The sequence below is a fragment of the Nilaparvata lugens genome, chromosome 7 (genome assembly GCF_014356525.2).
Source record: "Nilaparvata lugens isolate BPH chromosome 7, ASM1435652v1, whole genome shotgun sequence".
NCBI lineage: Eukaryota > Metazoa > Arthropoda > Insecta > Hemiptera > Delphacidae > Nilaparvata > Nilaparvata lugens.
The window spans coordinates 28,164,198-28,180,379 of record NC_052510.1 but is presented as its reverse complement, the minus strand read 5'-3'; the positions used below and the strand labels follow the sequence as shown (position 1 = coordinate 28,180,379).

At 34.6% G+C, this 16,182-nt stretch overlaps 1 protein-coding gene across 12 annotated transcripts in view; it reads right to left on the bottom strand.

Annotated features, from left to right (window-relative positions):
• Positions 1–259: 259 nt before the first annotated feature.
• Positions 260–16,182, bottom strand: part of LOC111059752 (retinol dehydrogenase 13-like) — a 37,608-nt gene continuing 21,685 nt past the window's right edge. For 11 of the 12 annotated variants that reach the window (XM_039432445.1, XM_039432442.1, XM_039432439.1 and 8 more), the window contains 5 exons: positions 13,359–13,562; positions 12,597–12,758; positions 11,240–11,350; positions 9,252–9,459; positions 260–511 (listed from right to left, as the gene is read on the bottom strand). In XM_039432445.1, coding sequence (XP_039288379.1) covers positions 388–511; positions 9,252–9,459; positions 11,240–11,350; positions 12,597–12,758; positions 13,359–13,562 — 809 coding nt within the window. In that variant the 3' untranslated portion in view covers positions 260–387. The remainder of the gene's footprint in view (positions 512–9,251; positions 9,460–11,239; positions 11,351–12,596; positions 12,759–13,358; positions 13,563–16,182) is intronic. The other variant, XM_039432447.1, reaches the window with a different exon arrangement.

The window sequence follows — 16,182 nt, the reverse complement described above, 5'->3', positions numbered from 1 at the left end:
GACTTATAAGGAAGCTATATTCCAAGTTTTGTTGCAATCCGTCCAGTAGTTATCCAGAAATCGTGATCAGTGAGTCAGTGAGATAAGAATTTTATAAGTATAGATTTTGATCGGAATAATTGTGTAAAACACACCTCCTGCATTCTTCAAAACTCAATCTTTAAAGACTATCAATGTATGAAAAAGATGCCAGTCTCTTATTTCCATTACAACCTACGTCATTGCCATTTCCTTTCAATTTTCAAAAAATAATACTGAAGGTATTGATCGTCAATAGAAGTAGAATAAAACTTTAATAATTTTATATTTCTAAAAGTATGAACAGAAATATAGGTGAACACATTTCCATGTCTGTTCCTGTAAGCTGCTTCTTTCTGAGCAATTTTGCTAGCCTTGTTTGAAAGGATCAGTATTGTGATCCCAGTGCACCATTTGCAAGCTCAAATCCCATAGCTGTTTGGCCAGCTTTGGATCAGTTGCTTTAGGACTCGTCACAGCTGCTTCACAGTCGCTGTAAATAGAAAACAATTGTAAAACCTTTCTCTATTGAAGATGATTGTAATGTTTTTTAAATTGTATAGCTAGTATCAATATTATGATTATACTAGCAGGGCACCCGTGCTTCGCTACGGGAATTGAAAGATAAGATTATTTTTGTGAACCATTTATAATCTAAATTCTACCAAAATTGTTATAATCGTTTTTGAGATTAGGCCACAACTTGGCATGAAAACTATTGAGTCAAATCATTAATGTGTTGGAATTGCTCTGTAGAATAGTAGTCCAATTGCAGCGAATTTTGTAGAATATTCAATTCAATTCAATTCAGTTTATTTCCAAAAAACATAATACACGAATAAGAAATACAATATACAACATATTTTGGAATCCCCCTACTAGACTATCCATCTGTGTGTAGGGGGGGAGTTCCACTTTATACGTAATAAGCTTAATCTGCTCATAGAAGTAAATAATAGAGAATACACTTATTATGGATGTATTATTAATATTCTGATTATAAAATAGATAATATATTGTGCTAATGTATATTTAAGAATGAGTATGTAAAAATATTTATGTAGGAATAAGTATACTTAATACATTGATTGATTAAAAGAATAAATAAAGAAGAAAAAACAATATTTTATTGAAGACCGCAGTGGCAGGGATTCCAGAAATTCTCAGAAGATAGAATGAAAAAAAAACATAAACCAGAAAGGCAAAACAGTCAAACCGGTTATATCAATGATCAAATAAATACCAATCAATTGTCCCCCAGAAGTTCAGTTTTGTATTTTTTGATGTGGATCAACAAAGATTTAATAAAATTCGTTTTTTCCACATTTACTGTAAGGCTATTGTGATCAAACCAGTTCTTTATTTTTGACAAATCAATTGAAGCACTCAAGTAGGCCTCCTCCCAAGTGCTCCCAGTAGACACTAGTGCTGTGTCATCAGCAAACAGATAAAACTCACCTTCAACTACTAATTTTGACAGATTGTTGATATAGATTAGGAATAGCAGTGGCCCAAGGGTGCTTCCCTGGACTACCACATACTCAACATTCTCTTTATCACTATTTTCACCATTTATGCATACTGACTGCTGTCGATTGTGAAAGTAACTCTTAAACCATCGGAGAGAGATATTTTTTATCACCAATGATTCAAGTTTTTTTTATTAGAATTCTCCTGTCAACTGTATCAAAGTCTTTTGTCAAGTCCAAAAAGGTTATCAGCACTTTTCTTCTTGATTTAATACTACTTGAGATAGCCCTAGACAATCATATTGAAAAGAGTATCAGATGTATTTTTGGACTTTTGAAAACCATACTGTGAGTTGGAGATGAGATTGTACTCGTTTAAATACTTAGTCAGTTGTATTTTTATACACTTTTCGATTATTTTAGATAATGTTGCCAACGAAGAAATAGGTCTGTAATTGGAGAATATGCCTTTGGGGCCTGATTTATAAATAGATATTACTATGGCTGTCTTGAGAGCACAAGGAAAGTGTCCAACCAGAATGCTTAAATCGACTATATGTAGGATAAGATGTATTAATATGTCAATATTGTTTTTAATCACTCTAGTAGGGATTCCATCACAACCTGGAGCTGATCGCCCTTTCAAACTCTTCACTACCTCCTCCAATTCCTGCCTCGAGACCGGTTGCAGCTGAAATTCAGAGTCCACAGCATGTTCATCATCTCTCACTACTGGTGCATCCTGGGTTATTATAGAATTTGCTAGGTTTGTCCTAACTGTGGCAAAATTTTGATTAAATTGGTTGGCAATTTCTTTAGTTTTTTGAGAGTCGATGACTTCACCAGGGCGGGAGAATGCACTAACGGGGAATGATTTACTATTATCTATACGACCTGAGATTTCGTTTATAACCGACCAAAATTTTCTAGGGTTACCAGTCGCTTCTTCAACTTTGTTTTTGTAATAGTTATACTTGGCTCGCTTGATTGCTGAATGTAGCATATTTCTATATTGAGTAAACTCATTTCTAAGGAGATAGTTAAATGGTTGTCTATTGAGTATTTTTCTGAGTTTATCACGATGTCGAATAGAATTTACTAGTCCAGCAGTTATCCATGGTTTGAGTTGAGTATTTCTAGATGAAACTTTTACTTCATGTGATTTTTCGGCAATTATGTTTTGTGCCGATTCAATGAAAATATCTGTTGCATTGTCAACGTTGTTTTGTTCAATGACTCTATTCCAATTGTGACTAGAAAGTGTGTTCCTCACCTTTTTCCAGTCTGTTTTAACAATGACTCTATCTGTATTAGGCGACTTATGAGTTTTTGCTGATAATATATTCAAGCAAATAGCATAGTGATCGGTAACCGAGGACTGCAGAATAACAGAAGATGCATTAAAGAAACGCGGAAGTTTGACAAAAAAGTAGTCAATACAGGTGCCACTGGCCGGCCGTGTAATCTTGTCAATACAGGGCACAAATCCTGCGTCACTCAAAATATCGATATAATGCTCCTCAACAGAGCCAGGGGCAACATTCAACGTGTCGCAATTGAAATCACCTGCCAGAATTCGGACGACTCCTGGCGATTGTTCATTGCAATATACGTTTAACGCGTTTACGAATGTAGTTAGATTAGTGCTGGGGCTGCGGTAGACAATTTCGCATGCCGCCCCCGCCCAGGTGAAGGTGAGGGAGAGACAGGTGGCCAGACCGCCCAGTACCAGTTCATTGCAAGTGACTGGAAGTCCTTCATCGATGTAGACCACTAACCCATCGCTCTGTTTCAGACTATTGAATGTTCTAAAAGAATGGTAACCTGAAATGTTAATTGGATGGCTGTCGTCGTTAAGCCATGCCTCAGTTATAATATTATGCAGTTAAACTTATGCCCTAATCCCTGTAATACTGTTAAAAATTTGTCAAAGTTACGTCTATAACTACGTATGTTCTGATGAATGACCGAGAAGCCCATGCCACTGCCGTTTCCCATAGAATCTATATTACTAAATTTACCATGAAAGTCAAATATATCAGCACACTCTGTGCATCTTATTAGAGATACATCAAGTTCATCAAAAGATTCTCTTATCACCCACCTCCTAGTGCCTTATGACACGGAAGAAGCATAAAGTAGTGTTTCTTTCATCTGTGCTAGAGGTATTTGAATTGTGGCTCTACCGGAGGATGCTGAGGGTGTCATGGGTGGACAATGTTTCTAATGAAGAAATTCTAAGAAGAATGGAAAGGGAAATAAAAAGAAATTCTCAATACTGTAAAAGCAAGGAAGTTCCAATATATCGGACATATAATTAGAAATGGAAGCAGATACGAGCTACTCCAACTTGTATTGCAGGGCAAGGTAGAAAGTGAAAGAGGTCCTGGTAGAAGGAGAATATCGTGGCTTAGGAACCTGAGGACATTGTATGGAATGAGCACAGCACAGCTGTTCAGGGCAGCAGTCAACAGGGTCATCATAGCCAGAATGGTTGCCAACATCCGGAACGGATAGGAACCAAAAGAAGAAGAATAGAGAAGTGAAGGATAATAGATTTGAATCATCTATAGGGAAAGATATAAAGTGACGGTTATAGTATATAATATAGGCTTTGATTTTCAATATGTGAACTGTTGGTTCAATAAGTTCCACAATATGAGTTTCTTTAGTCACAATGTATCCAATATCATGATTATCATGCTGGAATGATCAAGAAGAATAGCTTTTCAAAAAATTGAACCATTGAAAGAACTATTCAGATACTTGGTATTATATACCATGCAAGTGGGTAGTCCTGCACATTTAGGGTAGCACATCTTCAAACCCCATTCCAAGGGATGAGAAGTAACAATATTCCGGAATAGGAAGGAAGAAAACTGCAAAGATGAAATAATAAACACATGAAAGATTCTGATTTTTCTCAAAAGGAATTACATGATGTCAGTCCAATATTGTTTTGGAACAATGATATGCATTTTCAGGAATCTATTGAATTACAAGAATCATTGGAGCATTGAAATGAGAATGTATGTTATATGCTACGAAACGGAAATCTTCCTCCCACTCCTCCTTTGCTTCTATTTCGGAACAGCAAAGCAAGCTGCTTTTTTTAAGAACCAATCGTAAGCCTGACTATTGTTCAGGAGTGGTGAGTTTAGATGTGGAGAAGTCCAGAACTTGAAACCGAAGAGTGGAGCATTTTCATCCGGCCGGCCATCGACAGACCAAGATTTGTTTCCCCGAATTCCGGGCTGTGAACAGCGGGGCGTCCCCTTATATTTCATGACAAAGCCTGTTCTATCAATTTCTACTTCTTCAGTCGGTTTATTGATTTCTCTCTCGAGAAGTACAGTCACAATAATCGAAGTCAAGATGTTGATGGATAAACACGTACTTTTCCTGGCTCACTACAGTAATCTATTTCTAACAGACATCTGACATAGGCTTGATCTCTGATGGGAAGTGATAGTGCATTCGAAATTATGACTGGTTACTTTAAAAACAATTTAATATTCCACCCATAATTCTACCATTAATTCTTCACCCAAATAGGCATATTATATCAATTCTCCGAACGGTTAGCTGCAATTATATCTTTTGAACTGCAATCTGCATATTTCCAGGATATGTGGAGTGGGAATTCTCCTTAATAAAAAAAAACAGTAATTGAATCTTATTCATCACATTCGAGGCGGATTGCAATGGGTGTGAAACGGATATTAACAACCAAGCACTAGCTGAACTTGTAATTAATTGCATTATGAAACGTTACATACCTATTTCAATCACATTTCGGTTCAATCGAAAAGTGGTCCTTATTTTTCATAGTTTAAACATCGAGTGTGGGAATAGTTATGATTTTTTATAACAAAAATGTAGTAGACATGACAGAACAACAAGCTTAAACTTGGCCAAAAACTGTTGACGCATTGAGTGATAAATTCAGAATGGGCGCGAATAAAGCTTTCTTTATTTGTGGATTTTCAATTTTGAGAAGATAGTCTATACAAGAATTAGGTTTTCTCAATTCGAAATCGGAAAATAGTTTTTCGAATTAATGTATTCATAATATGTTGATTGTGATTCGATAAATTCACTACAAGAGTATTATTTTGTGTGGTGGGGAGAGAGGCAGGACGATGTGAGATATGAGAAGAATGGCAGAAAATAGGACACGACGAGGAGGAGATGGACTAAGGCTGGTACCCCTACAATGTAGTGGCAGAGGGGGGAAAGAAAAAGTGAAAGAAAAGTATTATTTTCTGAATTCATAGAAAGAGAGTAATCATACAGTCTAGGCGTTTGAAGAACTTTTTTATTCTACATTTAGCTTTTCCTATTCACAAAAATCAAAGTTTTCAATCCACTGATTCTTTCTTCCATGGAAGTCCATTCATACATAAGAGTCCATTCATAATAGTTGGTATTACATTAATTTATTGTAGCTGATTTCTCATGTCCTAAACTCTACTATCATGAATATTGAAGTGGAATCATTTTAATGTGAATTTGAATAAATCTGAATAGAGTTCATTCACTTTGATTATTGACTACCATCATATGATTTCTCTCTGATCTTAGATTGAAACCAAAAGCTTGGGGATGAAAATTTGGATGTAAACTAACATTTAACTTAATTTTATTTCTATCCAAATTGACAACTTTAGTATTCACTTGTGATCTATCAATATCAATAGGTTTGTCTTGTGTCATGTAATGACATTATGAAGGGAAATGGGAGCAGCTGATGAGATATTATGTTTTTTTTTTTTTTTATTTAGTTTTCAGCTGATTTTGAAACATGAAAATATGTAGCCCAGTAGCACAAAACCATGTTCAATTTCAATCAGGATTAAATTTCATGAGAATTGATCAGAGCTGGGCTTTTTTTTTAATACATGGCTTCTCTCATTGGTTCTCGTGGTATTTAGTCCAGAATAGGAATTAACAGTGCAACTGGCTCTCTCAAGGCTGTGGCTGCGTACAAACATAGAGCAACAGAGGAACCAATACAACAGAAGCTGAATAAATTAGTCGCATTTCTATCACCTCACATTACATTCAACTACCATATGTTTGTAGCGATCGATTATAAAATTCTTTTGCTATCATCCTGTCACTTTCTGAACCTATTATACCAGATGTTCCAAGAATACTGCAATGCTTTAAAATAAGGTCGCCAAATTTGGTAACTCAACTACAGCTATTATAATCTTTTTCATTTGCTAACACTCTCTTATGTTTTCAACAGACTATGGAAAACTTTTTTCTGATCAGCTGCTACTTGAGGGACCAATAATCCTATCTCAATGAATTTCAGCGAATTTTCCCAGAGTTGAGACCTGTTCCGAAATAATGTTTTTTTCCAAACCCACTACATTCCTGATTTAATCAAAATTGTTAGAGCCGTTCTCGAGATCCGTCCGACATACATACATATCCACAAAAACATATATTCAAACAGAAATTGCTTTTTAAGTATAATTGACTTCAATGATTATGATTTCATTCAATGAGAGCTTATTTCACATAATAATAACAGCTGGCATCAAAAGCAAAAATGTCAAACATGATTGAAATTGAAACAGTAGCAATAATCAACATTATTATCTTCATCTGATCTGAAGTAACCAAATTCAAATCAAATTTTATTCACCAATTAACAACAGTTTTACATGAAAATGAATAAATAATTTGTAGTTAAATAATTGGCGTGGCTAGAAAAAGAAATCTTGTGCTCTAGCCACGAGTTCAAAACACTTCTTAACTATATTTTAACATGATTTTAGAATTAATACAGCTCTTTATAATATAATCCAGACCAGTACAATACAGATAGATAAATAAAAAAATCATATACTTAATGTAATATAATTGATCATAATATAATATAACCAAGATACTTCAAATATTTCAAATAGCACTAGAATTTCAAAATAGACTAGTGAATTATAGTAAGATTCACATCAATGTGTCAGCATTGTTCGAATGGGGAGCATTAATGCTATCAATGAGAAATACTGACAGTCAACGAACTGTTATGCATATTCTCCAATATTTATAAAGAAAGCTACCTCCTATTTTCTTTGGTAAAACAATCAATGAATCAATGTTTGAGAATAATATTGATGCTTGGGAAAAGCGCCTTACTTCTATGGAAGATATTAATTTCTACATTAGGAAAAGGAACAACAGCTTTTTGGCCGTTTTAATAAATAACCCCTTTCTTTCGCGCAAGTTAAATTTTAGCCGAATTTCCTCATTCTTTGCAAACAGATTCCACAACGGACACTTCTGAAGTTTTAAAAATTCCCTTCATATATCATATTGAATTATTAAAATTTCATCAAAATTTTTTAAGCAGCTATCGCGATCGGATATACAAACAAAATTAAATTAGTCTTGATAGAATAGGATCAATTTATTGATAGAAGCAACTCCCGTCATAAAAGTTTGTTTTATGAAAAATAAAAATTATCTATACTCCCAGGAATAGCTCCGATTGAAGCAGAAGTGCCCAATCTATTTGTTCTCGATAAATGCATTCCGATTAGTTCTTCAACTTGGTGCCAACCTATAATCAAGTCATCTCAACTTAATGCCAACCTGTTAAAATTATCAATTTAGTTGCCAGTTAGCAACTGTTCCGAAAAGGTACTCTTTCTAGATTATAGATCTATAATAACATATGATATGGACATTTCTATTATAATCAAGAGATTGGGAGAAGAAGAATATACATGTTAAAAGACGAACTTTAAACCCTTGAAAACCACCCTTAGAGTTGAAATATCGCCAAAAGATTTCTTAGTGAGCACCTAGGACGTTTAAGAAAGCTATATTCCAAGTTTTGTTGCAATTCATCCAGTAGTTTTCCAGAAATGGTGATCAGTGAGTCAGTAAGATAAGAATTTTATAAGTATAGAAGAAGAAGAAGATAATCCACTATACATTATATGCAATTGAATAAGTGGACCAGCAATTTCATCATTATGAGCACAGTTTTTCAAATAACTCCAAATAATAAAGTTTTTTGACACTTGGAAATATTGGTGCTCAAAACTAGTTGTGCTTTTATGAAGCATATAAAAAGGGTACTATAGTGAGGTCCACGTTATAATGGCAGTGTTTGATTAGCAATGGTATTGCCATTCTTGACTATCATTCAACAAAGCGGATAGTGCTATCTCTTTCTCGCTTTGCTTTGTTGCCAGATCGTCTTTTAGCAATGTAGAATTAATAATTATTTATGAACAAAATATTTCATCTTATAATTTATTGCTATAAATATAATTTATAATTTTAAACGAGAATGAACAGTTAATATTACATCAATAAACCTGTATCAGCTATCGTCTATAAAAGGATTATAATTTATTGCTATAAATATAATTTATTAGTTTAAACGAGAATGAACAGTTAATATTACATCAATGAACTTGTATCAGCTATCGTTTATAGAAGGCAATGACAAGACTGAGAATCGGCAACGTTGTTTTCTTATCTTTCTTCACTGCCATTATAACGTGGACCTCACTATAGTGATTCTCTATAATGATACCAAAATGAATTAAAGTTCTTAAAATAATTAATTAATTAGTAAGTCTGAGGCAAATCTATAATAACACCATCATATATAATGTTTATGAAACTTAGAAGAATTGGCTGTAAACATATTCACAGAACATGTAGGATTCAATAATATAAAGAACTGGTCATTTCTGTTTGAATCCATATGAAGAATATTTCTTATTTCTTTACCTGTAGTAGAGGCCTGTTTCATTCGCAGTTTTCTCATCAAGGGCACAATACAGCGTTGTTTGTGCGCCCTGTTTCACAGTTTTTTTGTACAGACACCCGAAAGATCTAAGAAACGCTTTGGATCCTGAGAAAATCGTCGCATCGAAATGCCTATCCAGTTCAGTATCCACTATACCCGGGTGTACACTATACACTGTCACACCTGTGTCTGCAACATTAAAACGTTTTTCTGTGACTAGCAAATGTAGCAAATAATTACATTTCTCCTACACCTTTGGAGGCTATTTCTTGTGTATACATTATCTACCTGTATGATATATTCACAATATTTTGAATACAACTATGTGGGTACCGTATAGAAAATGGTGTACGAGTGTTGTGCGTGGAAAAGTGTACAATGCTATTATATTGATTATTGCGAAAAGGTGTGTTACCAGCTCTCTCCAGGGTATTTTTGATTTTTCTAATTTATCTGTGCTATGAAGATTAGAGGAGGGTAGTATTTAGGAGGTAGTGTGGGATTTGAAGCTTTGAGTCGAACATCGGATTCAAGAAATTTTTGAAAACCAGGAATACACCCACAGTATCCCTGCTTGTCGTAGGAGGCGACTAAAAGGGATCCGCTCCCTTGGTGCTGATCTGACCCAAGGTGTGATGTGGACCGTGCTAATGGGTGGATGTCACCAGGTCTTTTATATGGTATCTCTAACGGTGTCTGCAGGATACCAGGCGCCCTCCTGTAGTATTCAGACTTGCCTGGACATGCGGGGCTCTGTCTGACTCTACTTCCCTAGCTGTTCATGCGAACCACATGAAGAAACAAACCAAAACCGAACCCCAAGGCAACTTTAGAAGTTGCCTTGCCTTCAAACCCATCGGGATCTTCCCTATCAGGGCAGGTTCCTCAATCTGAAATGGGTGCTTCAGGAGCACAGGAGGTGTAGAAAGAGAAAACCCAAGAGACCAGAGATGGGTTAAACTCCAGGTACAAATGTTGGTCAAGAGACTGAGTCGAGGGTGGCCAGGCGACCTAGATGCAATTTGGTGCCCCTCCCTCATCAGAGAGACCCACAAAAAAGGGCAGGAGTGGAACTCACGTAGGTCACGAGGACCAATAAATCCGTAGAGAATGCCAAGCATACTGCATATCACACTGAATTGCAACAAGCAGCCAGGTGATGAATATGATTCGACTGAGTCATTGTCAATATTGTAGAACCGTTCCATAATTGAATAAATACACAAATCTGTTGTCAAATTCTACACTTTTTTATTTAGTACACGACCGGTTTCAGTCAACTTGAAAATGTGACCGGTGTGATCACGAAACCTTGGTCTTGTACTAAATGAAACGTGTAGAATTTGACAACAGATTTGTGTTTTTATTCAATGATGAATATGATGTTAGTATAGGGAAAAAAACTCCTGGATCTTGAAAAGGACACAGGTATTAATTATTGTTTGCCCAACTAACGTACTTGGAACACACAATAAGCTTAGGTTGACTTATGAGGTTCTTTGAACCTTTAGATCCATGATTCCGTCCCTTCAAACATAACAAAACATAAATTGAATTTGAATTGACCGGTATGACACACCTCTAACTTGTGATTCTAACACAACAAGTTGTATGAATTCTATGAGTTTATCATAGAATCTCACGGCTTTCAATGACTTTGAAATTTTTATTTGTGACTCAATGAGAGCTGGTGGGAGGTGAAACTGAATGATTCACGATTATGAAAGAAAAATAAAACAAGCATACACTTGTGTATAAGTGCTTTATTAAAATTTGAAAATAGTTTCCATCAAATAAATATAACAAATATACGCTTGTGTATAAATTATGTTCTATATAAATTTGAAAAATTACATTTCAAAAAAAGTATAATGAAAAAAATTTAGTGGGAGTATATAATTTTAAACGTTGAAAGTTTAAAGCCGTATTAATAAAAAAAACCAACATAGTTTATATACATAGTATGTACCTTTGAGTCTCCTTGCCAGTTCGTTTGAGAACAAAATATTGCTCAGTTTAGATCTGGCATAAGCTAAAAGTGAATTCTGCTTCTTATTAATGTTATCAAAATCAAACGATCCTGAAAAAGAACATAGAGAGTGAATATTGTCTAATTATTATTAGAAACAAATGTATACATCACCAATATATTAACTAAAAATGCGATTTTGCTATCTTAACTAACGTTAAATTTTAATCTTTGCTTTTGTTATAATCCGTACAGTAAAATTGTTCAGTATGAAGTATAAATACGTGTTCAGCATGTTAAAATTTTTAAAATTATTTATTTGTTGAAGAGTATCATTTTCATATCATTTGAAGTTCTATACTGTTCTTGACATTAAGCTCCACATGATATATTGTCCGTACATTTTCTTGATCTTTCCATTTATGTGAATAAAAAAATTAATATTCCGTTCTTATCAACAAATAAATATTTTTCTCCTTCTGGCATAACAACTCGATATGAGCTTTATCCTCTCGCACAAGAGCCCTTATACAACATTCACCCGCCTTTCTCCTCCATGCTGTAATTCCCATCTTCCAGAGATTATTTTCCACTTCATCGTTCCATCGATTGCACCATGGTATCCCCTGTCATCTTCTGTCCACCATCCTGGCCTTATACATTGCTTTTGGCATTCTATGTTCTGCTATTCTCTCAAGACAACCAACCCAGCGCAATATATGCGACTTAATTAAATGGACTACTAGACCACATCCTTACCTCTAAAAATGTTATTTAATTTATTTCATTGTTTTAACAAATATATATTTGTATGGAATAATAGACAATAAGTATTTCTTGGATTTATCTACAATATAACAGAAAAGTATTCGAATTCATTTAATTCTTTTAAATATGAATGTGAATTTAAATTTCCAATTTGAGTATGCAAAGTGGTTATATTTGAAATGATTGAAGTTAATAGAAATTGCATAATTAATTGACTGATTAATTGATTAGAAGATGTATTATAGCTGCAGCCGATCTCAAAATCCTTGCATGGTAACAGCAATGATGTTACATGTTAGTAAGAAATGTCCAATGTGATTAATGACCAATTGATATTCATATCCATCTCCTATCAACACTGGTAAGGGCACAATACATCTGCAAAATTCAATTTTCTACTTTTTGTGTGGTTGGTTTTTCTTTACTCAATTGCCTCATTCTTCTTCTTTGCTTCACAATCAACTTGAATTAAAACTATCTCAAAAAGGAAGAGTTTTTTGAAGGTCTGCTCTGAGTGTAATATGGAATGATTTTTAGTAATTTATATTTTTTTATCCATATATTCAAGTACGGTTAGTTACTTTCTCACCAATCAAATGTGCCATGGAGGAAAGGTTGACAACTCTAGCTGGAGCTGAGTTCAATATCCTTGGCAACAATAATAGAGTGAACAGAAAGTGACCCAGGTGGTTTGTCGCCAACTGGTATTCATATCCATCCTCTGTCAACTGGTGTGGGCACATCATAACACCTGAAAATTGTTTTTCATATTTTTGGTACTCAATTCAATTCAATTCAATTTATTTATTCACACACACACATAAGATACATCAATATGAAATAAAAATCAATTACATCAATAAAAAACAATACAGTAAAAATAAATAACATAAATATGAGAACACATTACAATATTAGAAGGCAATTTATACATGTTATGTGGTGAAGAAGGGTAGAGGATCAAAAGTTCTTCCAACTATGGCTATCCAACAAACAACATCAACAACAACAAACAACAACAATGGTACTGAACTACAAACTACAATAATATTATGTGTGATGTGATCGAGTTTGCTACCTAATCATTATATGCTCAATAATATTGATATTAATGAATTGAACAAAATTCAAATTAGATCTATCAAAAACCTTGGAATTTCTGACTAGAACTATTGATAACATAAAAAAATAGCCAGAAGATATAGGTATTTGAAGTTATCATGAATAAAAACTTTCTTGAATTGAAGGTATTTCCCTGAGTATTCTGCAGCCTGGAAATGAGGCTGGAACATTTATTTTCCAATTAAAAATTATAGAAACACAAACTTCAAACAATTTGATATAATTTCACCTGCATTATTGATTAATAAGTGAATACATGGCTCTTCTCTGAGAATCTCTCCAGCACAAGTTCTGACTGAAGAAAGCGATGAAAGATCAAGATGTTTAATGGAGATTTTCCCCGCATTTTGGTTATGTTCAAGCCTATCCCTTATCTGTTTCGCCGCCTCCTCAGCTTTGTCCAAATTACGACAGGCCATTACCACTCGTGCTCCTGAAATTATCAATAATTCAAATAGATTTCTCTGCATTACAGTAGTGTATTTTCAAATGTTATTGCTGATAAATATTTAAAAATAACACCAGGCCCGCCCCGAGGGGTGGGCGGACCGGGCGGTCGCACAGGGCGGCAGGTTTTGGGGGCGGCAAATTTAAAGGAACGGAAAATTTAAAAATACAAATAAATAATAAATTCATAATATCAAATGTGAATGGTAAAATTATATAAGAAGTTTTTCAACCTCGAGCTAATGAAGACTTTTCTAAGATCAACAATATCCCAGGAACGTCTGAGTGGTCTAGCGAACATAAAATAATTCAGTCCCCAGATCTTGAAGAATTGGTGAAGGAATTGCAAAGGTCAGACGAGTTCTACTTAATTAAACAGGTGTGTTAAACAAACTTGTAGAAATTGTAGTCCTAATTACTTAGCAAGTTAAGTAGGCCTAATCCTATGTTGCAGTCTACGTCTTAAGGCTGTGCAAAGGCTAAAAATAAACTTTCTTGTACTGGTGATATTTTTCAAAGTTTTTCGATTTGTACCGGTATATATCAAAATGAAAAAGTTTTCTTAGGAAAACATTCTCTTCCAATCATTACTTTTTGATATATGAACGCCTAAAGTTTAAATTTTTGGGACAGGACATTTCAAATTCGGTAAGAGATAAATTCTTCATGGTATTGTTGATTGAATAAAACAAAAACATTTTGAAACATTTTCTGAAAATATCAATTTTTGAAAAAGTTATTCAATTTACAAAAAAAAACTCAACACTATTTTTGGTCATTTTTAGTAAATTGAAAAACTTTCTCAAAAATTGATATTTTCAGAAAATTTTTGTTTTATTAAATCAAAAATACCATGAAGAATTTATCCTTTGAATTTTATGGATTCATCTCGTACCGAATTTGAAATGATCTGTCCCAAAATTTTAAACTTTAGGCGCTCATGTCTCAGAAAGTAATGATTGAAAAAAGAAAACTTTTTCATTTTGATAGCTTTTTCCTTAAGCGATCCTTGATCGTGTCCTCGCGCGCCTCTCCACTAGGAAATACTGAAATTAAGTGCAACTAACAGTTGATTCTCATAGAACATGATCTCATGAGCTTATATCATTGTGCGAAATATCACTGTGAGGACAATATAGATGGTGATGATGGTTGAAGCTAAAAATTCCCAGAGGGATTTTGAATTTTACATCTAGATTGTAATCGGGATATATTGTTGATCAAATACTAAATATGATCAAATTGATTTTTTTCCTTAAAATATCACTCATATTTGAAAAATCATAGCTCAGTACTCATTGGAGGTAGAGAGTTCCGAATGATCTCATTTCATTCAGAATTTTATGATCTTAAAAAAGGCAAGAGCAAATTTTTCTGTCCGATCACTGATTTTGCCGGAAATAGCTGAAAACTGGAAAATGAACATAAAATACGAACTTTTTGGGCCACTCTGTATTAGCACAAGGGAATTTTACATGAAGAATTTGGTTCTGAACCTCTCTCATGTATCCAAATAAAATATTAAAAAATCAGAACTACGATATAAATTGCAAGCAAACCCCCATTTTGATGTCTATATTGACTGGACTTTACTGTTCCCCAATATTTATAATTGTCAAATATTTGTTTAAATGTCAATAAATAGTGTTAAACATAATTTTTTAGAGTTTACTGAGACTCTGTGGTGTCGCACCACAGCGGAGACACAATAGTAACGCTGGTTACACACTGGGCGGTTTCTGCCGCGGCGGCGAAACTGCCGTCGCAGCCTCGAAAAAAAGTCAAGCTTACACATTCAGCGGAAAAAATACCGCCAAACATCGAGCGGCAAAATTACCGCCACGTATGATCAGTAGCCAAAATAATTGTTGTAGTTCTTCATCGCAAATGTGTTGTGACTTCACTGTTTCATGAGTGTTCAGTTAATTGTATTTTGCACATTTTTCAAAAGTATATATTATTAAGTGTTTAACTTAAAATGGAAAGGCAACAACTTTTACCACTTTTGTTGTGCCGTCGAAGGAAAAGAAGACAGCAGAGAAATCGCCTTGCTTGGATTCATTGAAATGAACGTTTTTATTAAATCGACAGCGATATACAACATATTACAGTTTTTTCTTGTCATCCAGAGTTTCAAAATCCCCCCTAATCACCATACACACTTCCTTCCACGCATTCCTTGTTGCATCTCGATCCTTAAATATGTCGAAGGTTTTGTCCCACAAAACTGGCCTCTGTTCTACAAATGATATTAACAACTCATTGTCTATTAACTTACTCATTTTCTCACACTCGTCAACCACAAACACTTAAAACAATAAATAAATGTTATAAACAACTTACAAACTTTACAACAAGACACAAATTAAAAGGCTGATTTTCAAAGACCTCTGACTTGGAGCAACTGGGAAAGACGATTGATCAGCGGCGACGGTAGACAACCGCCAAATGTGTTAACGCCCATTTGGTCACGTACGCCACTGCGTAGAAAAGAGCAGCAAAACACCGCCAGCCGCAGTGGCAGTGGACGGCTGCACAGCTGCCGCCAACGGCAATACAGCCGCGCGGCGTTTCTGCCGCCCAGTGTGTAAGCTTCCATTCAAGTC